The sequence below is a fragment of the Ochlerotatus camptorhynchus genome, unplaced genomic scaffold, assembly GCF_037179485.1.
Source record: "Ochlerotatus camptorhynchus isolate MF236.1 unplaced genomic scaffold, CSIRO-AGI_Acam_v1.1 ptg000014l, whole genome shotgun sequence".
Classification (NCBI taxonomy): domain Eukaryota; kingdom Metazoa; phylum Arthropoda; class Insecta; order Diptera; family Culicidae; genus Ochlerotatus; species Ochlerotatus camptorhynchus.
In genome coordinates, this window is record NW_027040506.1 from 1,447,196 (window position 1) to 1,474,976 (window position 27,781).

General features: G+C 43.2%; 2 protein-coding genes and 1 pseudogene across 2 annotated transcripts; 2 read left to right on the forward strand and 1 right to left on the reverse strand.

Moving 5' to 3' along the window:
• The first annotated feature begins 6,702 nt into the window (after positions 1-6,702).
• LOC135701487 (WD repeat-containing protein 55 homolog) lies at positions 6,703-8,737 on the forward strand. Its single transcript, XM_065222296.1, has 4 exons — positions 6,703-6,906; positions 7,052-7,951; positions 8,015-8,166; positions 8,233-8,737. Coding segments are annotated over exons 1-4 (1,419 nt in total). The 5' UTR covers positions 6,703-6,904; the 3' UTR covers positions 8,598-8,737.
• On the forward strand, positions 8,641-20,405 carry LOC135701149 (probable pre-mRNA-splicing factor ATP-dependent RNA helicase mog-4; annotated as a pseudogene).
• A 34-nt stretch (positions 20,406-20,439) lies between these two features.
• LOC135700964 (cysteine desulfurase-like) lies at positions 20,440-21,127 on the reverse strand. The gene has a single exon (XM_065221638.1). The coding sequence runs from the start codon at positions 21,110-21,112 to the stop codon at positions 20,522-20,524; it is 591 nt and encodes a 196-aa protein (XP_065077710.1). The 5' UTR covers positions 21,113-21,127; the 3' UTR covers positions 20,440-20,521.
• Between the last annotated feature and the right edge of the window lie 6,654 nt (positions 21,128-27,781).

The following is a 27,781-nucleotide window of genomic DNA, read 5'->3' on the forward strand; positions in this document are numbered from 1 at the left end:
TGCCATTCTAATGTCGGTCTGACGTCAAAAATTTCAATCTATTGACATTAGAACCAAACGTTTTAAGGATGTTTTCGGATGTACAAAACGTTAGAACTAAACGTTGTTCGGATGTTTTTAAATGTAAACGTTTTCTGATGTTTTCTAATGTAGATGTTTCCTGATGTTAGAAACAAACGTTTTTGGATGTTTTCAGATGTAAAAAACGTTAGAACTAAAGATGTTTCCTGATGTTAGAAACAAACGTTTTTCGGTTGTTTTCAGATGTAAAAAATGTTAGAACTAAACGTTGTCCGGATGTTTTTATATGTAAATGTATTCTGATGTTTTCTAACGTAGATGTCTCCCGATGCTAGAACCAAACGTTTTTTGGATGTTTTCGGATGTACACAACGTTAGAACTAAACGTTGTTCGGATGTTTTCAATTGTATTTCGTGTTTGATGTTCTCTGATGTTTTCAGATGTACAAAACGTTTAAAGTTAAAGTTGTTGGAATGTTTTCAAATGTAGATGTTTACTAATGTTTTTAGATATACAAAACACTAGAATCTTACTTTTCAAATGCTTTCAATTATATTTACAACACATTATAATTAGAAACATGATCGTGTAAACACTACACACCATTGTTGTTAGATAACATAATAAAAATGCGTACATAACAGTTAAGAAAAATGATAGATGTATCATTTTCCAGGATTCTTTCAAGTACTGGCTGTGTATGTGTAGACTAGACTAGACTAGACTAAAAATGCGTACATAACAGTCAATGCTGAAGCTCCCGTTTCCCACCAGTCAGTTAACTGACCTTAGCTAACCTAATATCATTGCGGCAACTCTCTATGCGGCAGGGGAACTATGCCATTAGCGCGCTAAAAGTTATTAGACCACTGACATAGGCGCCAATTTGTAGGTGACGAGGCACTTGGTGACATTACAGCGAGCTTGACGATTGTAGCAGCATCTTTTTTAGTAAACTACCAGTTAAGGTGTGTAGTGTTTACAAGATCATGTTTCTAGCTCTAATGCTTTGTACAATTGAAAGCATTGGAAAAGTTAATTCTCATGTTTTGCAACCGAAACCATCAGAAAACATAAAATTGTACAAAAAAAAATCATCCATTCTGGTAGACTATCTCTTAAATGCATACAGAATAGCCATTGCTTAAGCTCCCGTTTCCCACCAGTCAGTTAACTGACCTTAGCTACCCTAATAAAAATTGTATGGTTAATTTGCTTAACGACGTGTTCTGGGTATCATCCAAACCATTTATGGAATAGTTCAATGATTTGGGTTATCGTTCGTTTATGGTTATTTTTTATTAGGGTAACCTAATATCATTGTGGCAACTCTCTATGCGGAAGGGGAACTATGCCATTAGCGCGCTAAGAGTTGTTAGACCACTGACATAGACGCCTATTCGTGGGTGACGAGGCACTTGGTGACATTACAGCGAGCTTGGCGATTGTTATAGCATTTTTGAGTGAACTACCAGACAATCATGACAATGTGATCGCTGCACCTCCAGTCTGTTCTACAGATGATCTAAAAATGCGGAAAGTTTTGGGCTGCCAGTCTTCTACCTTATTGACGAACTGCAAATATATAATAAACAAAATTATTGTGCATGAAAAATATGACAATGGACAATGCTCGAGGAGCACTGGGAGTTTTCGAACGATGCGTACTTAGGACCATCTTTGGCAGGGTATATGAAAATGGTGTATAGAGGAGAAGAATGAACCACGAACTGGCGTAACTTTATGGCGAACCCAATATCAAGAAAGTCGCTAAAGGTGGAACGGTACAATGGGCGGGACACGTTGTAAGAATGCCGGACAACAATCCCGCAAAAATGGTGTTTTTCCTCAAATCCGGCCGGTACAAGACGCAGAGAAGCACAGCGTGCTAGGTGGTTAGACCAAGTGGAGCAAGATGTAGGAAGTGTGGGACGCTCGAGAAATTGGAGACAAGCAGCCAGGGACCGAGTTAGTTGGCGCAACTTTGTTATACAAAACCAGATTTAATGCCTTATTCATCCTAGAATCGGTTGAAAAATACACTTAATCTTCTAGTTTACTCGATATCCATCCATTGCAAGCTATATTTTGATAATTGTTTATGTTTTGAGAGCTGGTGCACAGGTAGATTGAGGTTAAGGAAACGCCACTGCTTGTGGCCAATCTTGGGTACCATCATAAGGCTTGATGAAACTTATTCCACCCGGAAACATGTTTTTTTTTTTCGGAATTATGAAGTCATTATACGTTATGATGACATTTTGTATTTTTAAGTTACAAGAGGACGTTGCAAAGGTTGAGTTTGACGTATAAAACCTGTGCATTTAATTTTCAGAGAGTCGCAATCAGCGAATTCATTAAATCACTTATGGCTAAGCTCCAATCGGTATTACCCTCGGATTAAATCCTGATCAAGAATGTCTCAAATTCGGAAAAAAATTCCTGGAAAAACCTGGAAAACATGAGGAAAATTAACTCAAAACTGAGTTCCTGCACTTTTTGCGATTTATGAATGAACTAAACTCAAATTTGGGTCGTTCTCATTTGCCGTTTAGTGCTGACTCAGCACAAAGCAAACTTTGCATGCGGCGAGGGACCGAGGGACAACAATTTACATCGTGATGAAGTTTGATTCTAATGTAACGTTAGGTTCTGTTGTCATTGGATGTATTCTGATGTTTTATGCGTGCAACAAATTACATCGTGATGAAGTTTGATTCTAATGTAACGTTAGGTTCAGTTGTCATTGGATGTATTCTGATGTCAAATTTTACATCGTCAAGACGTTTGATTCTGATGTAACGTTTGAGGCTAATGTATTTTTATGTACTTGGACGTCACACTGAAGTCTGAATACATTAAGGGTACAGCAATACACGTTAAAATTTAATGTATTGGAGATGTCTGCTGATGTTTCCTACATTATTGTATTGGAGATGTCTGCTGATGTTTCCTACATTACAATTTCTATTCGGGAACACCAATATCTTTCTGACTGCGCGCAGTTGCCAGTAATTCCATTAATAAAGATTGCCTTTAAAAGACTTAAAGTCAGTCAAGCATTGCGCAATGTTTATAAAGCAGTTCAATTTTAAATATCACAAACGAAGTGACAGACGGAGCGGCTCGAAAACTTTGGTGACTAACCTGCTATTTCAATTTTTCAGTGTACCACATGGCAACACCACTACTACTGGATAGTACCAAATAGTACCACATGGCAACACAACTGCTGGATTGTACTAGCATTTTCACCAAATGTATTAGAATGTTTTGGTTCTATCTCTTTCACTCTACTCAAAACTGAAATGCATAAAAAAATGACAAAATGATACACTCTTTGCACACTGTCAAAGAATCATTGTACACAAAATCAACTTTGTTCAAATCAAAACAAAAAAACTAACCCATCTGGTGGATGATGGCACAAGCTTCCAAGAAAATTCTATTACAGTGAACCACATTATTTTAATGAATTTCTTGGCTTTCGTTTGTGGTAATATGCTCATTTTATAGTTTCCATTTATTTAACCACATAAACCATAAAACAACAAATCGAATCTATCAATTGAAAATCAAAATAACAAATAACGACTGAACCGAATAGTCATCAAATCATTGAGCATTTGTGAGGACATTCGCAGCCAATGTTGCTCCAGCTTGATTGCCGAGAAGCACCGCTCTACTGAGACTTGCCTAGCTGATGCGGACAATACAATAATTGATAGTGCATACAATTCTTCTTCTTTTTCGCATTCCAAGCAACCTAGTGTTCTAGATGCATTTTTATAGTTATTAATTTTGAGGTTTAGATGCCAGTCCCACTAACATTTCGAGAATTTTCCCTACTTAAAATCACATGCTGTTCTTTCCATAAAATAAACATAATGCATATAGTGTAAAGTTATATCAACCGGTGGAAACTAACGATTTTAAATTGGCTCACTACTTGACTAGCCTATTGGTCCCAAGCAAACGATTAACGTAGCCCATTCTAATCGAAATTCTAGTACTACGCAATGTTTGTTTTGATTCGCTATGAAAGTTTGACAGAGAAAATGAGGGGTTAGTGGATTTTCCTATGTTTCGAGGGGTGAATCAATTAGCTTGGAACCGAAGAGAGTACCAGAGCAGAGCCAAAAAGTTGAGCACGTTATTTCGGGACCTTTTAGTCTTAGAGTTACCTCTATGGTTATATATAACTATGGAAACAAGTAAGCAGGTGCTGAAAACATTTAGAGTAATACTGTTGGTAATACTAGGCTATCTGAGGCCCCTGCAGTCACTGAGTCCCAACTGGTATCGCATAAGAATGTTATATGTTTGCCTCCGTAAATCGATGTTCCTACGTACCTCGATGGTTGTATATGTCATTAAAATAAGTATATCCATTCACACAAGAAATATATAGTGAATTTCAAATAAGTCTGACCAAAATACAAATACAACCTATAAAGAGCTTTCTTATATAAACATTCTTAAAGAAATCACCCCCATCAAGAAATTGTGCAAACAATACAACACATCAAGAAATTGTGCAAACAATACAACACAAAACTTTTTTTTTAGTTGCAATTTGCTTTGAGAATTTTTGGATGGAAATGGCTGCCATACGACGTTGTGCGCGAATCACTACACTAAATATGCTTCTGCTGAAATATATATTTTTTAACTTTACAGTCTTACTTACCAACGATTACTTCTTATGATAAAAGATATCTGAATATGAAGAGCTTTGAGTGGGTTCGTTTTTTTTTTTCCTTTAAATTCCGTTATAATTGTTTACCTTTTGACAGATACGCGTATTTCGTCTACTACACGCAAACCAAAAATCTATTACAATGAATGTTAGATCCATTTCCTATCATCCTCTGTTCATGAACATCGCAACGAATGTTAGAAATTGACCATGCAGGCGATGTAATGGTTTTTTGTCTTTTTTATTTCGTGTTCTATCTACGCTTTCGACTATACCAGTAAGCTTGTAGAACGACGCACAAACTTGCCTTGAATCTCTCCAGCAGAAAAAGCATACGAAGTCGAGCATGCGAGAAAATGAGCGCTTCATGTTTGCATTTAGGCTATCCATATTCAGAAGCATGGAGAGAGCAGTGGAGAAAGCACAGGTCTGATAATCGCAACGTTCGTAGTTCGAGTCCAGTCGGCCATCTGTTTCCTGTTTTTTTTTTCGACATAACTAATTTACCTCACTAATACACTCTACATTTTTCGGTCTCCAATTTTCTTGCATTGGACCGCAGCTAGGTATATCGCATTCTCGGTTCATGCGGTCTCCACTAACATCCTCTGATGATGAATCCCACATAATTGTAAACGAATCTTACATCCCCCGGTTGGGTGTACTTGCGGACTTCATCAGTGCCAAGTACTCGACACCACTGTTGTTGAGTACTTGGCACTGATGAAGTCTGCAAGTAGTAGACGAAATACGCGTATCTGTCAAAAGATAAGCAATTATAACGGAATTTAAAGGAAACAAACCAACCCACTCAAAGCTCTTCCTAAAGAGATTCCGTTAAGAGATTCGACAAATTTAAAGGATATCTGAATAGGTAACGCAACTAAATCACCACTAACATATTTCGCGTTCCTCACACACCACACGTTTACTCGAAAACAAAATGATGAAAAAGAAACCAGCGTCTGCGCTTGGGGTTCGAGCGCTGAAGAAAACGAAGTGCGTGCATGAACTTTAAACATACGCTCGGGCTCATGTTCATTTGGCTGGGTGCATGCGTGAGCACAGAATGAATGTTCTTGTGAGTACGAAAACCTATTTGCTCACAAGCGCGATGCTACACCTTGAAGACTGCTTTCTACCAGTGATTTCACAAAACTGCACCAACTAATTTCTATTTTTTTTATGAAAGGCACAAATGTTGGCTACTTTTCTCGAGGTTCTAGAAGAAAAAAATCTCAAAATGATGTTTTATTTCAAAGTTCGAGTGGTAGTAAACGTCATTTTACCTGCTCGATTGAAGTGGTAATAAAAAATAGAAATTAGTTGGTCCACCTTTGTGAAATCGCTGGTAGAAAGTCACGCCAAAACTGCTTGACAAAGTGGTCAATACACTCAAAAGATTTTCAAAGCTAAATATATTAAAAGTTATGCTAAATATCAACATTCTTTTCTGTGCATCAAAAATTTAAAAAAAAATACATTTTAATCGTGACGGTTGAAGTCTCTTTCTTCACGACGGTGTGCATAAAATTTCTCTCTCTTATGTTGAATTCCACCCCTGCAGTTGACGCAGAGCCGTAGCATAGCTTCAATGTAATGAACGACATGATTGGCAGTGTGTATCTTGTCGTCTCTTTAAGTCACTCGCAGTTTTAACGTATTGATGAGTGTGACGTAACTTGTAGTTACCCTAGTACAACGGACGAACGAAATAGACAACAAATTTGTACTGCCGCACCATGTTATCCAGAACATTGGCATAACTACACCCCCGTTCGGTTCGATCGTTTGAGCCCTATTTAGACGGTTCAATTCAGCGTTCAATTTTCTTAAACTGCAAGCAGAACAACCCGAAACCAAGACGACGTTGATTTTCTTCTATCCGTTGTCAAGTCATTTAGTTGTCGACCACCAGATCAAGAGTGTATTGAATCAATTCATGTGAACCGTATACTCCATTGCCTTTTAGTCGTGTTTCGTTTTTGTTTTTGTATTGCTTGTCGTTCCTCCGTGCAGTGTCGCCGCGAGAACAAAAACAAATTCGTCAGCCTTTTTCACACGTTGTGAATTTTGTGCTTGGTGAAAAATCGGCTCTAAACCGTTGCAAGGGCTTCTATTACGTGAAGTTTTCAGCTCAATTGCCAGCGAACACGCAGAACGGCCTCAAAATTCACGACAAAATGTAAGTAATGCGTTGTAATAATCAATGCTATTGGCGGCGGGTGCGAAAAGACCCATGAGCCCTAACCTCGCACGCTGTTGGATGATCTTTGTGATGATTTGTGGGGAAATTTCCAGGGTAATGACTTTTTCTTTTTGCTTGTTAGGAGGAATTTCAATTCGCCGAAATTCGGTCACTCGATGGGAGATGATTCCGACGATGATGAGTTTGATTCCGGGACGGAACCGGAATTTATACTGGAGCCGTACATTTTAGAGGAGTTTCGCGTGATGGACGATGTTGAGGACGATGAGGCGGAAGAAGAGGAGGGATCGGACTACAATCCGAATGAAGAAATTGTAATTGGAACTTCGTCGAGTGATGAAGATGATTCGGATGATTCAGATTCTGACAAGGAAGAAGGAACTGCGAACGGCGAAGATGGAGAGGACAGCAGTACGAAAAACTCGACCCCAAAGAGGGCGATTGACGATTACGACGAGGAGATGGAGGAGGATGAAGTAATCAAGGCAATCATTACGGAGATCAAGAAACCGAGATCGAAACCTCCGGACATAAAGACCGAAGATTTTGTAACGGATCTGTGCTTTCATCCGGATCAGGATATTCTTGCCGTGGGGACAACTACCGGAGATGTAATCCTTTATAAGTTCACGAACGATGAGTGCACCATTGTGAACACTCACGAAGCACATTCCAAATCTATTCGGGATGTAGAGTTCAACACGGAAGGGGATTTGATCATTTCGACTGCGAGGGATCGGACAATTATGGTGACGGATGTCGAAACAGGAAAGTTGAAACGATTCTGGGACGATGCCCATGAGGAGCCAGTCTATACGATGAGTATGATTAGCGAGCATACGTTTGCCACGGGTGACGACGGCGGAGTGCTGAAGCTGTGGGATCTCAGGCAGAAGGAACAGATTTTCAAGCTGAAGGAAGTGGAAGATTTCATTTCCTGTATTATTACGAATGAGCAGAAAAAATATCTGCTGATGACGAGCGGGGACGGTTATTTAACGACGATCAACCTACCACAGAGGTGAGTAAATTATTGTTTGAAATTGGTGCGGATTCGAGATGAACATTGTTCTATATTCCACAGGAAAATGTACGTTCAATCAGAGCCGTACGAGGAAGAGTTGACCTGCATGGGTATCTTCCGAAAAGACAGTAAACTCGTTGTGGGTTCGTCGAAGGGCAACTTCTACACCTTCAACTGGGGGCAATTCGCTTACCATTGCGATGCTTTTATTGGTAAGACTGTGGCTCTTGAATATCGTTGGAAAACATTGTCTTACTTGTTCAAATTGTTGCAAACAGGTCCAAAAGCAGGCGTCAACAAGATGGTACCCATTACGGAACGGATAGCGGTGACCGGTGGTGAAGACGGTATTCTCCGCGCGATGCACCTGGTCCCGGGTCGGGTTCTCGGCGTTGTCGGTCAGCATTCGTTAGCAGTGGAGACGATCGACATCAACAGTACCGGAGAGCTGATTGCTTCCAGCTCGCATGACAACGATATCCGCTTCTGGAACATCAAATATTTTGAAGACTTCGATGACATCAAGTACAACAGTAAACCAGACAAGAAAGCGGTGAAACACAATCTACCGTCATCGAAGCAGACCAACGCAGCGGATTTCTTTTCCGATTTGGCCGGCCAGAATGGGAACGATGGCGACTGAAGGGGAACAAAGCGTAGGAGTTAAAGTTTTCGGTTTATCAATAATGATTCAAAGACACATAATTGAGTTATTCAGTTCCGCCGGAGGTAAGTTTGTCATATTCTTTTTTGAACAGTGGGCCTGTGGGTGATCAAATGTTTATATTTTTCTGTAATGAAAGATTGTTAAATGTTCTGGAACGTATGAGTGATACTGAGCCGAAGAGTTATTTATCCGAACGTGCCATTTGCGATCCACGGTACCCTCCCGTTGGTCACTTTTGACTCCTTGCCGAAGGTGGAAGGGCTCAATCCCATGCTGTATGCCTGCACTGCCTATAATGATAGAGGTAACTCTAAGACTAGTAGGTCCCGAAGAAACGAGCTCAACTTTTTGGCTCAGCTCTGGTACTATCTTCGGTCCCAAGCTGATCGATTCACCCCTCAAAACATAGGAAAATCCACTAACCCCTCATTTTATCTTTCAAACTTTCATAGCGAATCAAAACAAATATTGTGTACTAGAATTTTGACTAGAATGGGGTACGTTAATCGATTTGCTTGTCAAGTCAGCAATGTTAAGCAAAGTAACCGCATATCTGTTCCATTTTGGAATTCGATCGTCCAGAGGTCAAGTTACAGTTCTGCTGTTTGGATCGCAATATTTTTCGCTGATATAACAAAATATGCAAGCTTCATTGTAACTGATTTCAATATGAAAAACTCAATGCATTTTTGACGTAGGACTACGTCTTTGATTTCTATATGGGGGTACACTTTGTGAAAACCGAAAATGGAACATGTAACAAATTAAGAAAGATTTTGAACGTTAATAACTCAGCTTTCCCTGGTAAAATTTCAAAAATTTTGTCACCAATCGATCAGAAACATGGCTACGCATTGATAACAATGCTTCCGAATGTTGATTTTCAACAGGAAACTATTGAAAAACTGGTAAATGTTCAGCATTGTCCAAAAACGTCGAATTAACTAACAAATCCACCAATTACCTACATGCATATGCTGCTTCCCCAGCACAGTCGTCAGAGAGTAGTAAGTAGACGAAACAAGTCCAAGTGGCATTCGCCTCCGATCCTCGGGCGCGTGCGAATAGGGAGGATGGAATTGCGTAATATTTTACACACTCATCGCCATGTTCAGAACCAAACGCAAATTCTTCGAGATAACCACCATCCGTCGTCTGGCTCGCCGTGGCGGTGTCTGTCGTATCTCCGGTTTGATTTACGAGGTGTGCTGAAGGTGTTCCTGAAAAATGAGATCTGTGATGCTGTCACCTACACTAAACACGCCAAGCGTAAGCGGCCATGGATGTCATCTACGTTTTTGAAGTGACAGAGACGCACTCTGTTTGGTTTCAGAGGTTAAATCATCACCAACATTGGAAACAAAACGGCTCTTTTCAGGGCCACCAAGCTTATTACAGTAAAGAGTAGGAATAGAATTCATCTGCCTGTTTGTCCATATTCAGAACCACCGACCACACAAAATGCTCATGTAATCAAACTGGAAGCAGGGATACAAATTGTTTTGATCAACCTTGATCAATTTTGAATCGCCACGGTGGGATATTTTCGATGGAAGAAACAACAATCTAGCATCTAATTCGACGAAGACGGCAGGAAACATTTCTGGATCAACAATAGAATAGGGCCCATCAGCATTTGTAAACAAACCGTTCCAAAGCCTCACAAATCGAAGGCCGCTCACACAAACCAACACCAACATCTTGTAGGTAGAAGTTTCCCCTATCCGATGATGGTGTTGGTTTGTGTGGGTGGCCTTCGCTTTGTGAGTAAAGGGCTTTGGAACGGTTTGTTTACAAATGCTGATGGGCTCTTTTCTATTGTTGATCCAGATTTGTGAACCCTAATAAAAATTGTATGGTTAATTTGCTTAACGACGTGTTCTGGGTATCATCCAAACCATTTGTGGAATAGTTCAATGATTTGGGTTATCGTTCGTTTATGGTTATTTTTTATTAGGGAAGCCAAGTTATTTACGAAAGAGAGTGTCGATGAAGAGAATCGATCAATGTAGATAGGACCTATTGAAAAGTGACGCGAGATTTGTTTTCCGTACTGAGCTCCAATGCTACCGACGCCAGGGAGGCAGCTCCCAGAGATGTTATGCCTTAGAACATGCCGGTGGCACCGAGTGAGATTGGACCCAGGCCTGCTGGGGTGAGAGGTAATCACGCTAACCACCGGCGCCGATATTTATCACGGCGAATGAGAACGACCCAAATTTGAGTTTAGTTATCTCAGAAATAAGTGCAGGAACTCAGCGATGAGTAAATATTCCTCATGTTTTCCCAGGTTTTTCCAGGATTTTCCAGGGAATAATTCCCGAATTTGAGAAAAGTAAAGATTGGATTCACTCAGTCTATTGGTACTACTCCGAGACTGAATAAAATTTTCGTCAATTTCCTTATTTTCTGGCAGATTTTTTAGATTTTCCACAGGAAATCATGAGACAAATTTACTCATCGCTGAGTTCCTACACTTTTGGCGATTATGGGTGAACTAAACTCAAGTTTGGGGCGTTTATATTCACCGTGTACGCAAAAAGAAAATATCCAGTGTCGCTACTTGATAGCAAACTACTCATAATGGGAGGAGTCTTTGTAGCTTTTATAACACTTGGTTGCACATCATTCTGCTTTAACCTAAAAAGATATAAAGCACTAAAGCAGCGCTGCTGTCTGGTGAGCAGTTCAGTCGATTTGAATTCTCTCTAGTTTCGTTCGTTCGTTCGCAAGTCGAATTAGCTCCGCGTTGTGTAGTGACGCTCTCGCTGACCCAGCCATGGGTAAGAAATCGCGCGGTAACGCGAGTGCCGGTTTACCGGGAAAACAGACTCTCCCAGGAGACGGCGCGACCACCGAGCCAGCCCAGAAGAAGCAGAAGAAAACCCCATTGCCCATCCCGACAGGCGTTGCGGACCCGCAGCCGGGGCCTCCCGGAACTAAACGACCCAGACCTGAAGACAGCAGCGCCACCGTATCAGCAGCAAAAAAGCTGCTGAGCAACAATCCGTTCTCCGCCCTGCAGAACGGAGCGCAGCCGCAGTCGGACCCTGAGACGGTGCCGAAAAAAGTTAAGTTGCCACCCTTCTATGTGAAGGGCTTCCCTCCCGGGCTATGGGAGCAGCTGGATTTCTACATTAAGCAGGGCCTTCGCTGCACCATTCAACGGTGCACGGAAGGCTATAAACTGATGGTCCCGGCCGAAAAACACTTCAACGCAGTTCAGGCCCTCTTGGACAGAATGAAGCTGGAGTACTTCTCCCACGACATCGAGGCCACCAAGCCGCTGAAAGTGGTGCTGCGCGGGCTCCACGACATGGACACCACCACCTTAATGGACGAGATTAAGGCGAACGGCCTCAAGCCGGTCGAAGTCCACAAGATGACCCGCAGCAAGGCCATCAAGTATCGTGACCAGCTCTACCTGGTCCATCTGGAGAAGAACTCCACAACCGTGAAGGATCTCCAGACGACACGCACACTGTTCCACATCGTAGTGAAGTGGGAGCGGTATAAACCCACCCACCGTGGCGTCACTCAGTGCTCGAACTGCCTATTGTTCGGGCACGGCACCAGGAATTGCCGCATGGCCAGCCGCTGCATCAAATGCGGCAAAAACCACAAGATCGACAACTGCGACAGCATCGAGGAAGCCGCTCCCACATGCGCCAACTGCGGTGCCGCCCACAAGGCCACGAGTAAGGCCTGTCCGAAGCGGGCCGAATACGCCGAGATCCGGAAGAAGGCCTCGTCCAACAGCCAGCCCGGTCGCAAGAAGGTTCCAGAAAACAACGCGCAGAACTTTCCTCCGTTATCACCGGTCCAATCACGGCCAATTCCAGTGTTGCCGCCGCTCCCGCTCAACCAACAGTTGGCTGCCGCTGCAGTACCCGGTCAAGCCTCCGGGCCATCGACGGATCCCCCTGCTCCGGGATTGGCCGGTACAACCGGTGAAGCTACAGACGATTCTCCGCTGTCAACGGATGAGATCGTCACACTGTTGGCCCAGGCCATCATCATCAAGCGCACCTGCGCAACAAGAACACAACAGCTCCAAGCTATCATCTCCTTCGTCGCTAATTATGGACCGTGAACCCATAAAGATCGCCAACTGGAACGCTCGCTCCGTAGGGGCGAAAAACATTGAGCTTGCAGACTTCCTCCGCAAGCACGACATCGACGTGGGCCTTCTCACCGAGACCCACCTCAAGACCGGTGACAGCTTCTGGCTGCCCGACCACAGCATTGTCCGGCTTGATCGCACCAGCTCCAGGGGGGGCGGTGTCGCGGTCATCATCAAGAAAGGCATCAAGTACTGCACCCTACCCCACTACCGCACTTCCATCATCGAGGCCGTCGGCGTTGAGGTGGAAACATCGACCGGAAACGTCCGGTTCATCGTTGTCTACTGCCCCCGGCAATGTACCGTTAGCAATGGTACAGCACAGCAGTTCAAGAACGACCTTGCCATCATAACCCACACCAATGCCCGCTTTGTAATCGGAGGGGACCTGAACGCCCGGCACGAGGCCTGGCGGAACTACCAGCAGAACCAGAACGGCCGCCTGCTATTCGACCATTCCCAGCATGGTCTCTATTCCGTCTGGTTTCCGGACGAACCAACCTTCACATCACCGACGGGCAACCCATCGACGCTGGACCTGTTCTTGGCAAACACCAGATTAGCCAAGCCGGTTGCCGTCAACGACCTGAGTTCGGACCACCAACCGGTGCTGACCGAGCTGGGCTACAACGTGGCCCCTGCACCGTGCCAGCGGAAGGACTACCATCGAGTCAACTGGGTCCAGTTTCGACGCGTGGTCGACCGCCACATCGACGACAACTCACCGCTCGACACAGTGGATGACATCGACCGGGCCCTGGAGGGTCTCCATCAAGCCATATCCGTGGCTGACGAAGAGTGCGTTCGACGAGTTCCTGTGAGGGGTAAGTTTCAAGCAATTGATTCCCACACCAAACTCTTGATTCGGCTCAGAAATGTTCGTAGACGCCAGTTTCAGCGGACTGGGGATCTGCAGCGTAAATACGAAATGGTCGATCTGAATCGGCAGATCGCTTCCAGAATGGTCTCAATCCGGAACGAGAGTTTCGGGCGGCTCGTTCAGAACCTGGACGACCGTTCCAGACCATTCTGGAAGGTTGCCAAGGTGCTGAAGTCTCACCCCAAGCCCATTCCACCACTTAGAGTCAATGACGAACGGCTTATCACCAACGAAGAGAAGGCCAATGCAATTGGGGAGCACATTGCCCAGTCGCATTTGCTTGGCTCTACAATCCCAAGTCCACTCGAGAACCAGGTTGTGCAGTGCGTCCAGACGTTAGATGCCTCCCCTTGTGCCGTCCCTCCAGAAGAACGGATTACAGAGGAACAAATTTGCTCAGCGCTGAAACACAGTACGAACATGAAGGCTCCCGGGTTTGACGGAATATTCAACCTAGAGTTGAAAAATCTCAGCGCGAGGGTGCACTCGCTGCTGGCTGCCATCCTCAACAGGTGCCTGGAGCTGCACTACTTTCCAAGCATCTGGAAGGTGGTAAAAATCATCCCGATCCGCAAACCTGGGAAAGACCCTTCACTACCGTCAAGCTACAGACCGATTAGCCTGCTCTCAGCGCTGAGCAAGCTGTTCGAAAAATTGATCCTCAGCCGACTAAACAAGTTTGAGGAGGAACATGACATTCTTCTTCCGGAACAGTTCGGGTTCCGCAAGGGGCATTCCACCAATCATCAGCTAGTGCGGGTGATGAATAACATCCGAAGTAACAAAGCTGTATCCAAGTCCACAGCCATGGCCTTGTTAGACGTCGAAAAGGCGTTTGACAATGTCTGGCACGACGGACTTATATACAAGCTTTGTAACTCCAACTTTCCACCATACCTTGTGAAAATCACCCGTAACTATCTCCAGCAAAGGTCGTTCAGGGTGTCGTTGAATAGTTCCCTTTCGGGACAATTTCCGATCCCAGCAGGTGTTCCGCAAGGGAGTCTGCTGGGACCACTGCTTTACAGCATCTACACGTCGGACATCCCTCCTCTAGGAGACGGTTGCGTGTTCTTTCTGTTCGCAGATGACACCGCGATAGCCGTCAAGGGTAGGATGCCTCGTGAAATTACGAACAAGCTGCAACGATGCCTTGACACCTTTACTGATTATGCCACCTCGTGGAAAATCAAAATCAACGCCTCGAAAACCCAAGCGATCATGTTCCTTCACAGACAATCATTAAAACTTAAACCGTCTCCCTCCTGTACCGTAATAATGGATGGTACAAGGGTCGAGTGGTCCACTGATGTTACTTATCTCGGGATGTTGTTCGATGAGAAGCTCCTGTTCCGCTCGCACATAGAGAAAACCCTAGTTAAGTGCTCCGCCTTGGTTAGGTGTTTGTATCCGCTCATTTGCCGCAGATCCCGCCTCTCAAGGCAAAACAAACTGGCTGTTTACAAACAGATCATAGCCCCCGCGATCTTCTATGCCGCCCCGGTGTGGGAATCGTGCGCTCAGACCCACAGGAACAAAATCCAGGTTGCACAGAATAGAGTGTTGAGGATGATCCTAGATCGTCCATTCGACACAAGAATAGCAGACCTCCATCAAGAGGCAGAAATTCCCAAAGTAGATTCCAAAATTGATGATATGACAACTAAATTTATTCAAAAATGCAATCTTTCTGAACATGCTTTAATAAGCAATTTGTACATAGTAGGTTAAGTGTATATAGTAGAGTAGGTTAGTTTTAAGCTGTAAATAGTAGTATTAAGTAGTTTCTCTTCAAATTCTAAAAACAAAACAAACCAATCCCACCAAGGTGGTCGACCGTGTACTAAGTCTAGGACTAATTCTGTAAAACAAATTTTGAATTTTGCCCATACCTAAAGATGAAGAAAGCAATTAAATCACTTAGTAAAAATTTATATGGTAATCGTCCAAGTTAAACTAAAATAAAGATCATTTAAACTTAAACTTAAAGCTGCTGTCTGGTATCAGCTCATTTTCGCTTCGGACGGCGTGGTCAACAATAGCAGCAGTAGGTCGTGGCAAAGGAGGTGCCAATCGTCATCGCAAATTCTTCGAGATAACCACCATCCGTCGTCTGGCTCGCCGTGGCAGTGTCTGACGTATCTCCGGTCTGATCTACGAGGTGTGCTGAAGGTGTTCGTGGAAAATGAGGTCCGTGATGCTGTCACCTACACTAAACACGCCAAGCGTAAGTGGCCATGGATGTTCCTTCAATAAAACGGCCCTTTTCAGGGCCATCAAGCTTACATCAGTAAAGAGTTGGAATAGAATTTATCTATGCTTGTTTGTCCATATTCAGAACCACAAGCCCCCAAACGACCACACAAACTTGGAAGCAGGGGTGCAAGTGATTTTGATTGATTTTCGTAATCAACTTTCTTTTTGATAAAGATAACTACAAATTTGGATTGCCTACAATTCAAAAACGGAAAGAGTTGAGATCAGGCATAACATTTGATAACGGCACAAAAGCATTTGTAAACAAACCTTCTAAGTCCCTTTACACGCGAACCAAAGTACGCTCACGCAAACCACCAACATCATCGTATAGGGGCAACTATCACCTTTCCGTTAGTGGTATTGGTTTGCGTGGGCGTACTTTAGTTCGCGTGTAAAGGGCCTTAGAATGTTTGTTTACAAATGCTTTTGTGCCATTATCAAATGTTATGCCTGATTTGATCAATTAAAAGAACTTAATGCTTTTCACATTTATTCCGTCCACTAGCGGTCCTACGTCAAGCTTCCGTTCGTGCCCCTAGGCACAGACCCTTCTACTTTTTTATGAGTGATCTGTAGTGAAAAAGAAGTATCATATATTCTGCTTTTATTTCTTTGTCACGTCGTAGCACGTTTATTTAAAGGCACTGATATCAGGTGTGATATTGGCAGGTTTTGCCGCAATTCATTCGTAGGTGAAGCTAGTAACTATGTAATCAATTGCATGACATACTGTTATTGTTATAGGTACATAATAGGTGTAATAAAGATTATCATATTTTGAATTTTCGAATAAGGTGAATGTTTTGAGCATGGCTGTGAGCTTTGAATCGTGGTTCCTGGTGTGGTGTGCTTCTGTTGTTGCACTTGGGAATACGATTAAACATGACAGGGAACACAGAACACAGACAAACAGACATAACCCTCGCAAGTTGTTCATCGAATAAGCTTTTAACAGTAAATTTAAAAGTATCGTAGTTGGTAGTACCGCCACCTGTGGCGCGCATAGTTAATTCCCTTGCGTTTGACGTTTACGTTTACAGTGAGAAATATTCAATGTGTTATGTGTGTTTGACTGTGCCTCTAGCATAGTAGCAGCACAAACGAAGTGACAGACGGAGCGGCTCAAAATTTGATTTGACGCACTTACGTTTGAAATTTTCGAGTGTACCTCACGGCAACACTATCTACTCATATGTACTAGCTTAAAGTATATAGTTGATGCTATTGGCCTTGACGGCGAATCTATAGCTCTTTACTCCTATGGTAAAATCCGTAAGCAAACGTCAGACTGTGCGTGAAATTTACTTTCAAAAACGAAGAGGTTCGCAAGTGGTGCTGGTGCTGAAGAGTATTCGCCTTGACACCAGTCCCGAAGTGACGTTTCTTCACACACATTTTGACAGTTCCTTATGGGGTTTTGCGTTGGAGTGAGAGAATAAGAAAAAGTCCGCCATGTTTCACACATAGACTGACAGATACATATGAGATTTCTCCATAGGAGTAAAGAGTTACAGAGCTCTCGTCAACGCCAATGAACTGCTGTTGGATGATCAGATTGATTTCGTCCAGGCACTCCGACTGGATGGAACTAAAGAAAAGGACCGGAAAGCACCGGTATCTGAGGCGGAAAGGAAGAAGATGGACATTGAGGAAACGAAGAAATCAATTCCAGTTTTTCCATTCAAGGAGGATCTCATAGCCGCTATAAAAGAACACCAGATTCTTATTATCGAAGGAGAAACGGGTTCGGGAAAAACGACACAGATTCCACAGTATCTCTATGAAGCTGGGTTTACAAACGACGGCAAGAAGATTGGATGTACTCAGCCTCGTCGCGTGGCAGCGATGTCCGTGGCGGCACGTGTTGCACAGGAAATGGGCGTCAAGTTGGGCAACGAAGTTGGTTATAGTATTCGTTTCGAGGATTGCACATCCGAGCGGACTGTCATTAAATACATGACAGATGGTACGTTGCACAGGGAGTTTCTTTCGGAACCGGACCTAGCTTCGTATAGTGTGATGATTATCGATGAAGCTCACGAGCGTACGTTGCACACGGACATTCTGTTTGGATTGGTGAAGGACATTGCGCGGTTTCGGTTGGATTTGAAACTACTGATTTCCAGTGCCACGTTGGATGCGGAAAAGTTTTCGGATTTCTTCGATGATGCGAACATATTCCGTATTCCTGGTCGTCGTTTTCCGGTACGTAGTTAGATTTGACTTGCTTTGTGTTTTGCTGTAAAATCTAACTTTTTCTCTTCTAGGTTGATGTCTTCTACACCAAAGCACCGGAAGCAGATTATATCGATGCATGTGTGGTGTCGGTTCTACAGATTCATGCCACTCAGCCTCTTGGAGACATTCTTGTATTTTTAACTGGTAAGTGGGTCTATTTCTATGCGATGTTAAAAAATTACATTTTTTTTTCGTTCCAGGACAAGAGGAAATCGAAGCCTGCCAGGAGATGCTCCAGGATCGCGTCAAGCGGTTGGGTTCCAAACTCAAGGAACTACTCATCCTTCCCATTTATGCCAATCTGCCGTCGGACATGCAGGCGAAAATTTTCGATCCAACTCCACCGAACGCCCGGAAAGTCGTACTGGCCACCAACATCGCCGAGACATCACTAACCATCGATAACATAATGTACGTGATCGATCCGGGCTTTGCAAAGCAAAATAATTTTAACTCCAGAACCGGGATGGAGACCCTGATGGTCGTGCCCATTTCGAAAGCGTCTGCCAATCAACGTGCAGGTCGAGCAGGGCGCGTTGCCCCTGGCAAGTGCTTTCGTCTGTACACAGCCTGGGCATACAAACACGAGCTGGAAGACAACACCCTCCCGGAAATTCAGCGCATAAACCTGGGCAATGCCGTGCTAATGCTCAAAGCTCTTGGAATCAACGATTTGCTTCATTTCGATTTCCTCGATCCTCCACCACATGAAACGTTGGTTTTGGCATTGGAGCAACTTTACGCCCTAGGGGCATTGAATCACCACGGTGAACTGACCAAACTTGGACGACGGATGGCGGAATTTCCGGTCGATCCCATGATGGCAAAAATGCTGCTTGCTAGTGAAAAGTACAAATGTTCCGAGGAGGTGGTGGCCATCGCTGCAATGCTATCGGTGAATGGAGCCATCTTCTACCGACCGAAAGATAAAATCATCCACGCAGATACGGCCCGGAAGAACTTCAACCACATGCACGGGGACCACTTGAGTTTGCTGCAGGTCTACAACCAATGGGCCGAATCGGACTACAGCACTCAGTGGTGTTACGAAAATTTCATTCAGTTCCGTTCGATGAAACGAGCTCGCGATGTCCGGGAGCAGCTGGTTGGGTTAATGCAGCGAGTCGAAATCGAAATGGTTTCCAGTCTGCCGGAAACGACCAACATCCGGAAGGCTATTACTGCCGGGTACTTTTATCACGTCGCTCGGCTCTCCAAGGGGGGGTCACTACAAAACGGCCAAGCACAATCAGACGGTGATGATCCATCCGAATTCGGCACTGTTCGAAGAACTGCCTCGTTGGGTGCTGTACCACGAGCTGGTGTTTACGACGAAGGAGTACATGCGGTCGGTGATTGAAATCGAAAGCAAGTGGCTGCTGGAGGCGGCACCGCATTACTACAAACCGAAGGAGCTCGAGGATTCCACCAATAAAAAGATGCCGAAAACGATCGGTCGGGCCACGCTGACCGAGGCGTAGGTTGTGATGAGACGGTTTGGGGTAATTCAAGAGCATTTTTCGCACTATGTATTCAACGGGAATTGTTGTTATTTGCGATGACATTATCCTACCTAGGGTGTCGGGTGTAAATTAGTGATCTTTAGGGACAAATAGGTGAAATATAAGGTTGCTGCAACCATGCTATATTGTATGTCAGTAGAGAGCTTCATAAGGCTAGCCCGTCTAATCCCAGTCGCGCTCCTTTCCGTTTCTTCAGGTCCGGTTAGGTGGATTAGGTATTCTCTGGCACGCCGAAGCCAACTGCAGGGCTGTTACAAGTGTCGCAAATTTTGTGCGGTTTTATAGCTTTTGAAGTGCGGATTTTGCGGAAAGCTTATCGACATTGAACACATTTTTTTAAATGATATTTTAGCTTGCCCAACCAACTATTAATAACTTTACTGCTTTACTTCTTTATTAAATAATAGAAGGTCTTTCTAAACGTAGATTTTCCTGGAGTCTTCAAATAATTAGAATCGAAACTTAGTTGAATTAACCCTAAGTGGAACTAATCCGCGCCAAAGCAAATCTGATATGGCAGTCCACGAATACCTCAGATTTGCGAATTTAGCGTAGTCGTAACAACGCCGTCCTTGACGGGAACTAACAAAGTTTATACTATTTCAAACAATCGCTGATAGGAAGTTTTTTCGCCAAGTGAATGATGAAATACTCACAATGATTTCACTGTCTAAGATTTATTGCTGTCTCTAATAGCATATGTAGCAAAGCTATACATTATTTTTCTCTCGTCTCAATACCTACTTACTACCAAAAGTGGATGTGTTAATAACACAATGATTAACAATTAAAAAAAAAACCCTCACTGAATTCAACCATACACAGCAGAACATACAAAATCAAATCTCTCTTTAAAATATGCCCCGACCCGTCCGCTCTAATGCTGCGACCACTGGATCGACTTGATGTCGATACCTTCCTGGACCATCTCCCACAGCGGGGACATCTCTCGGAGTCGAGTCACGTGCTTGATGCACTTTTCAGCTATGTAGTCGATTTCCTCGATGGTGGTAAACCGTCCGATGCCAAAGCGAATCGAGCTGTGAGCCAGATCTTCGTCGGCACCAATCGCACGCAGCACATACGACGGTTCCAGCGAAGCCGAAGTGCAAGCCGACCCACTCGAGAGGGCAACGTCTTTCAGCGCCATCAACAGCGATTCACCCTCAACGTATGCAAACGACAGATTGATACATCCGGGATAAGAATGAACTGGATCGCCATTGCGGATGACTTTCGGTAGCGATGCGAAGATTTGGTCCATCAGGCGTTTCGAGAGGAACTCCATCCATTTGTGATCGTACTCCATTTCACGGCTAGCGATTTCACAGGCTTCCCCCAATCCAACGACCAGTGGAGTCGGAACGGTTCCACTTCGAATGCCACGCTCCTGGCCACCTCCGCTCTGAATGGCTTCCACACGAACTCGAGGACGAATGCGAGTTGAATGCGAGAGGCTCCCAAACATACAAACTTTGCTCTTTCATTATCACGACGTTCTTATGCATAATCTAGTGTGACGTAACGTTGGATCATGCGTAAGAACACCGTGAGAATGAAGGAGTCGACTACATTCTTTCTGCCGCACCTATAGTACCGCACACGGTTCCCGCGCTGACTGTTCCTTACTTTCTCACTCTAATCAAAATTTCCTTCGATGAGTGAGAAAACAGCACCCCGTCAACGCGAGTGAGAACGCGAGTTGCCAGATCATTGCACACAAAACCAACTTGAATTAATTCAAATCAAAAATACTAGCGAACCTGGCGGTGAGCGGCGGAAAGTGGTCTAAAATTCTATTACAGAGAACCACCTTATTTTAATTAATTTCTTCGGAGAAAGTCGTCTGTAACTTCGTTTGTGGTAGCAGTGACAGTGTCGCATGTCCTAACAACAACTGCCTGCGACTAGTGTTCGAGGGGCCGACAGGGCTGAATACGGGTCAATACTAACAAAACTCTAACACTAACATGACCCCGAAACTAACGTTCATCCATTGCACTAAAAGTTATAATGTAGTTGTACTTTCCTAATAACCCATATATCACAGACAAACAGACATAACACTCTCAGATAGTTCGTCGTTGACTGTTAATTTGAGTGTTTTTGGTTGATGGCGCTGCCACCTGTGGCGCGCACGGTCGGTTCCCTTGCGTTTGACGTCTGCACACTAGCGCCATCTGTTCAGCGTACTATCCATCCAAATCATACTCAACAGATGGCGGTAGTGTTTTAGTGTCTATGTTTTGTGGAGAGAAATATTAAATGTGTTATTTCTGTTTGTCTGTGCATCTATGTTTCTTTTTCGTTGTGTGTGTGTGTGGGGGGGGGGAGGTTGTAACCAATACTAATACCTTTATCTATGTTCTTATATCCCATCATCTTGACGAAAGTTTCTACAAAATCTCTTGTTCAGATTGTAATAATATCTACATTGGTCAGACGAAAAGGACTTTGAAAACAAGGTTTAAGAAACACATCGCAGAGGTAAAAAAGGCTAACAAAGAGAGATGAATTGAAATCCAAGGTTGCAGAACAAGGCAAAGAGGCACAAGAGGATAATATTAATATCCTGCGGAGCGTATCTTCGCCTTGGAAACTAGACGTAGCAGAAAGTTTAGAAATATTTAAACATCTATAAATTATTTTTATACTGTACTTCAACGACGTGCATCTGGTCATCGAAGCTCCTTGGTTATCATATGCAGATGACCTCAAAATCTTCCTACGAATCTTCTCCATTGCTGACTGTCACTTTCTTCAACGTCAGCTGAATGTATTCGCTAGTTGGTGCAGTTTAAACAGAATGTTAGTGAACCCAGCCAAATGCTCCGCTATTACGTTCTCACGAAAACAACCGATATTATTTAGCTACGACCTGCTCCGAAAGTCGTTGTCAACTTATCTAGAACTTCTCTGGACTAGAAGAGACACAAGCAGAGCCCTAACCGTGGCCGATACCCTGCAAGGAAGGACAGATTGCGATGCTATCCTGAGGCAAATTGACCTGATTGTTCAACCCCAACCGCTTCGTAATAACCTTATGCTAAGACTGACTCAACGTCGCACTAATTATGGAACATACGGTGCGATTTGGGGACTGCAGAGAACATTCAACAGAGTTGCATCTGTTTTCGACTTTCATCGCTCTCGTGATGCGCTTCGTCGAAAGTTTTTTTCTGTTTTTCGCCGGCAGGAGTAAGTGACTATAAGATATATTCTAGATAGAGCTGGAATTAGGGCGTAACAGCTTGTAAACAATGACTTCTCTCGTTGATTTCTCGGAATTCAAAGGACGCCTACACAAACCAGCATATCCATCAGGTAGGAGATGTCTTCCTCTACTCGATGGTTATGTCGATTTGCCAGGGAGAGCCATTACTTCTGAGAAATCATCGAGAGAAGTCATTGTTTACAAAAGATGTTACGCCCTAATTCCAGCTCTATCTAGAATATGTTTTTTTAATGTTTTTATGTTATGACCATGCTTGAATGCATTTTCTTTACTATAGTTGATAAGGTTAACATCATTGGGGCTTCATCCAGCCTGTTGATGTAAAGCAACAATAAAACAATAAAACAACATTAATAGAGATCAAGGGTACTCGATACTCTTTAGTAAGCTACCGTAGCATGTATCTACCTGTGGGATACTAGATTTAGGTACCAACCAAAGTGGTTAGGTAATTGTGACATGGCAGTTGGATACCTACTGATTTATGGCCAATAGATCCCTATTCAAATGTGTTAACAGTGCAGGATAAGCAAATAAGGTAGTGGAATTAATTGGAAATTACTAATCCTTCTCTCTCTCTTTCTTTAAACAGATATTCTACTAAGACGCCCACATTCATCAGGAAAGATGAAGAGCCTGATAGGCTAACCAATTTAAATGGTAAAACAATGTAAATACATAAATACCAATAAAACAGCGAAAAAGGTTATCTTCCATTTAATTCCACTTAATTAATTTTGGTATGCATGATATATATGTATTTCTACTACAATGTGCAGTATTCATCAGTGTCATTCCCACTAAAGACTTATCAAAAACCTAACCCGCTAAGTACTCATCCCCTAGGTAAAAATGTCAAGATCACAGATCAGCGAGGAACAAATTCTACATTCGTACCCGTAGGTACAAATATCACCCCTTCTTCAAATTCTTCATCTATACCTGGTCCCCTCGCTGCTAACAATGTTCAGCGAGTAAATGGAGCTACCTGTGCTGCTATTGCAGCGGGTAGAAATCAAAACCTTCTTCTCCCGCCACAGTCGAGTTAATCCAGTCATCGTCCTGCAGTCGTCCTGGACCTGTGTGTGTGGGCTTGGAGAAGGGGTCTTCCAACCCGTAACTCAAGGCAAGTATGTTCGTGTCATCACCAGTTCCGCTCCTGATTCGTTCGTTGCTTCCAGCGCCTCAAGAGCAACAACCGGCTGGTTCGACTGAAACGCCATGCTCCGATGGCTTCAAATCCCACATCACCGATGGGACATACAGCACTGCACCGGATCTTGCTCGCCACGTTTTGGAACATCCCAGACTAGAACGCGTTGCCTGCTGCCTCAAGGAAGCCCCTGAGCCACTCAACCCAATCGCGCTTGCTGATTCCTGTCATCGTAGTCGTTCTGGCCCTGTGGTTGAGAATGGTGAAGGGGTCTTCCAACCTTCTACATCAGGCGTTTGTTGAAAACAGTTCTTCTCCTGATCCGTCTCGGTGTTCCAGAGTACCACCATGCTCGTTTCGTCTGATTGCCGTTGACTCTGACTACGATGTCATACTTCTTACGGAAACTTGGCTCGATGACCGCATTAATTCATCTCAATTATTTGGCAGTCTATTCACGCTATTTCGAAACGACCGCAACCACCAGAATAGTACCAAATCGCGGTGGGGAGGCGTCTTGATTGCGGTATCCAAACGCCTAAGCTCCTGCATCGATCCTGCTCCAGTTTGCACTTCTCTAGAGCACCTGTGGGTCAAAATATCGACGCCTCGTAGATCAATAAGTATTGGCGCTATGTATCTACCTCCAGACCGGAAATCTGATTCGAGCAACATTGCAAACCTCATCAGTTCGATTGGTACCGTGTTCTCTCGACTAGAACAAAACGACCTAGCTCTGGTATTTGGTGACTACAATCAGTCTGGGCTCTCATGGAACATTCCTGCAAACGATCTTCCTAGCATTGATGTTCTTTGCTCGAACATGCCCGCATCCTGCTGTGCTCTTCTTGATGGTTTAGACCTGCATGGCTTAACGCAAATCAACTCGATACTGAATAGCAACTCTCGGCTGCTTGATCTCGTTCTGGCGAATGAAGCTGCAGGACTGGAATGTTCTATCCTAGAAGCCCCAGAGCCTTTGATTGGCATCGACACCAACCATCATGCGTTAGAAGTTTCTATCAACCTATATCTTCCTGTTCGCTACGATAACCCCCCTGTTGATGAGCTCGACTTTCGTAGATCAGATTTCGTCGCGCTGAGTCACTCGCTTGCCCAGGCAGATTGGCAGATTGGCAGCACCTAATCGATACTTTCGAAGAGTGGGGCTCAAGAAACTATCTCACGTTGAATGTACAAAAATGTAATATTATCTCATTTCATCGCAAGCTAAAACCAGTGGCATTCAACTATACGATAAATCACCAACTTCTGCAACGTGTGGACAATGTTCGTGACCTAGAAATCACGCTGGACTGCGCCTTAACATTCAAGCTTCATTACTCGGGCTTCGTTGCGAAAGCTAACAGGCAACTCGGGTTCATTTTCAAGATCGCTGACGATTTTCGCTATCCTGCCTGTCTAAAAGCTCTATACTGCTCTCTAGTGCGATCGATCTTGGAATTCAGCTCGGTAGTATGGTGCCCGTATCAAGCAGTTTGGATAGCGAGGATTGAATCTGTTCAAAGGAAATTTGTTCGGTATGCCTTTCGTCACCTTCCTTGGAATGACCCTGTGAACCTTCCGCCGTACGAAGATCGTTGTCAACTTCTGGGTCTTGAAACACTAGAACATAGGCGGACGATTAGTCAGGCCGTGTTCGCAGCGATAGTACTTATTGGTGATATCGACTCTCCAGGAATCTTGACTGAATTCGAAATCTACGCACCCGAACGAGTTCTTCGGTCCTGCATCTTGGACCTCGTGCTGCGAACTACAGCTTGCATGACCCAATACGGTTCATGTCTGGGCGTTTCAACGAGTTTTACGAGTTTTTCGACTTCAACTGTGCAGCGGAAACCTTTCGTCACCGTATTCAACGCAGACTTCTGAGAAGGTGAGTAGCTGTCCATTTAATGTATACGTGAAGGATTGTGTTACATTTTTATTTTTATTTTGTTTCCGGTTCAACTGCATGACGATGACTTCTACCTGATTCACGGACAACTCTATGCCATAGGAGGATAACTTTTTTTATGCTATAGACTTGATTAATGTTTGTTGTAATTGTATTGTATTATTATGATTCATGTATTTCGAAAAGATATGGGATTTTTACGCCTTTTCTAGGCTTTTCCCCATCAGGCTTCATTTAGACACGTTAAGTCCGATGAAGAAAAACAAAATAAATAAATAAATAAATAAATAAATAAACACAAGCCAACATAATTCTAACGGAAATTTTGATAATTTTGGCTTAGGAAGCATTACTGCTCCTAAAATGGAGTTCATACAGAAATCATTAATTGACATGATTACTGATATGCTTAAAACTAACTCCATGTTTGATTCTATTCAAACTGGAGTAAAATTTGCGAACAATATCGTCATGACTTTGAAATTCAGTAATGGATTTTAAATCACTAAATATTTTGAACTGGAATGCTCGATCTCTTAAAGATAATGAAGACGAGCTATTTAACTTTTTGAGAGTTCATAACGTGCATATTGCCGTTATAACTGAAACGTTCCTTAAACCTGACCATAAGGTTAAAAGGGACGCAAATTATTTCATTTACCGAAATGATCGTCTTGATGGAATTTGTGGTGGCGTTGCCATCATTGTTTATAGACGAATCAAACCTAAAATTCTTTCTTCAACTTTGGTTTCAAGTTTTTAAAACTTTGGGAGTTTCTGTTGAAACGAAATTTGGACAACTTACTTATACGCGTAGGTCAGCAAAAGAATTTTCTCAAGGGTGACCTTCAGAAACTTACCCGTTATAGGTCTAAATGCCTCATTATTGGTGATTTTAATGCAAAACACCGCTCATGGAATAATGCTCAAAGCAATTCTAATGGTAATATTCTATTTGATGATTGTTCTGCAGGTTATTACACAATTCAATATCCAAACAGCCCAGCATGCTTTTCTTCAGCAAAAAATCCTTCAACTATTGATTTGGTCTTAACTGATTTGTGTCAACTTTGTAGCCAATTGGTTACCCATGCTGATTTCGGTTCTGATCACCTTCCAGTAACTTTTGAAATGTACCCAAGAAATAATTTACAATCCCAACAGCTCTATTTTCAATTACCATAGTGCTGATTGGGAGCAATATCGAACATTTATGGAATATAACTTTGACCCAAATATTTCTTTGCAATACAAAGATGATATTAATAATGCTCTTAAACCTTCTATAGCTTAAGCAAGAGCTGCGCCAGTACCAAAATGCGAGGTTAAATTCGATCCAATTATAATAGACGATGATCTTCAGCTCTTGATTCGTCTGAAAAATGTCCGTAGGAGGCAATATCAAAGAATACGCGATCCTGCCGTGAAAGTTATCTGGCGGGATTTGCAAAAAAAAAAACACTAAAAAGCGATTATCTGCCCTAAGGAACAAAACTTTTGAAAATAATGTTTCACAATTAGACCCGAGTTCCAAACCGTTTTGGATACCTCAAAAACCTACACCAGCGCTTAAAGAAGGTGGTCAAATTTTGATCACAAATTCGGCAAAAGCTTAGAAACTTGCTAAGCAATTCGAGAGTTCCCATAATTACGGTCTTACTAGTCCTATTGGGAATCAGGTTGATCGGGTTTATGTGAATATTTTCTCTCGGGAAGATATTTTTGATGATTTGGACGAAGTCTGATTTATAACTAAAAAGTTTCATAATATGAAAGCTCCAGGTGATGATGAAGTTTTCTATATCCTCGTCAAAAAACTCCCAGAGTGCAC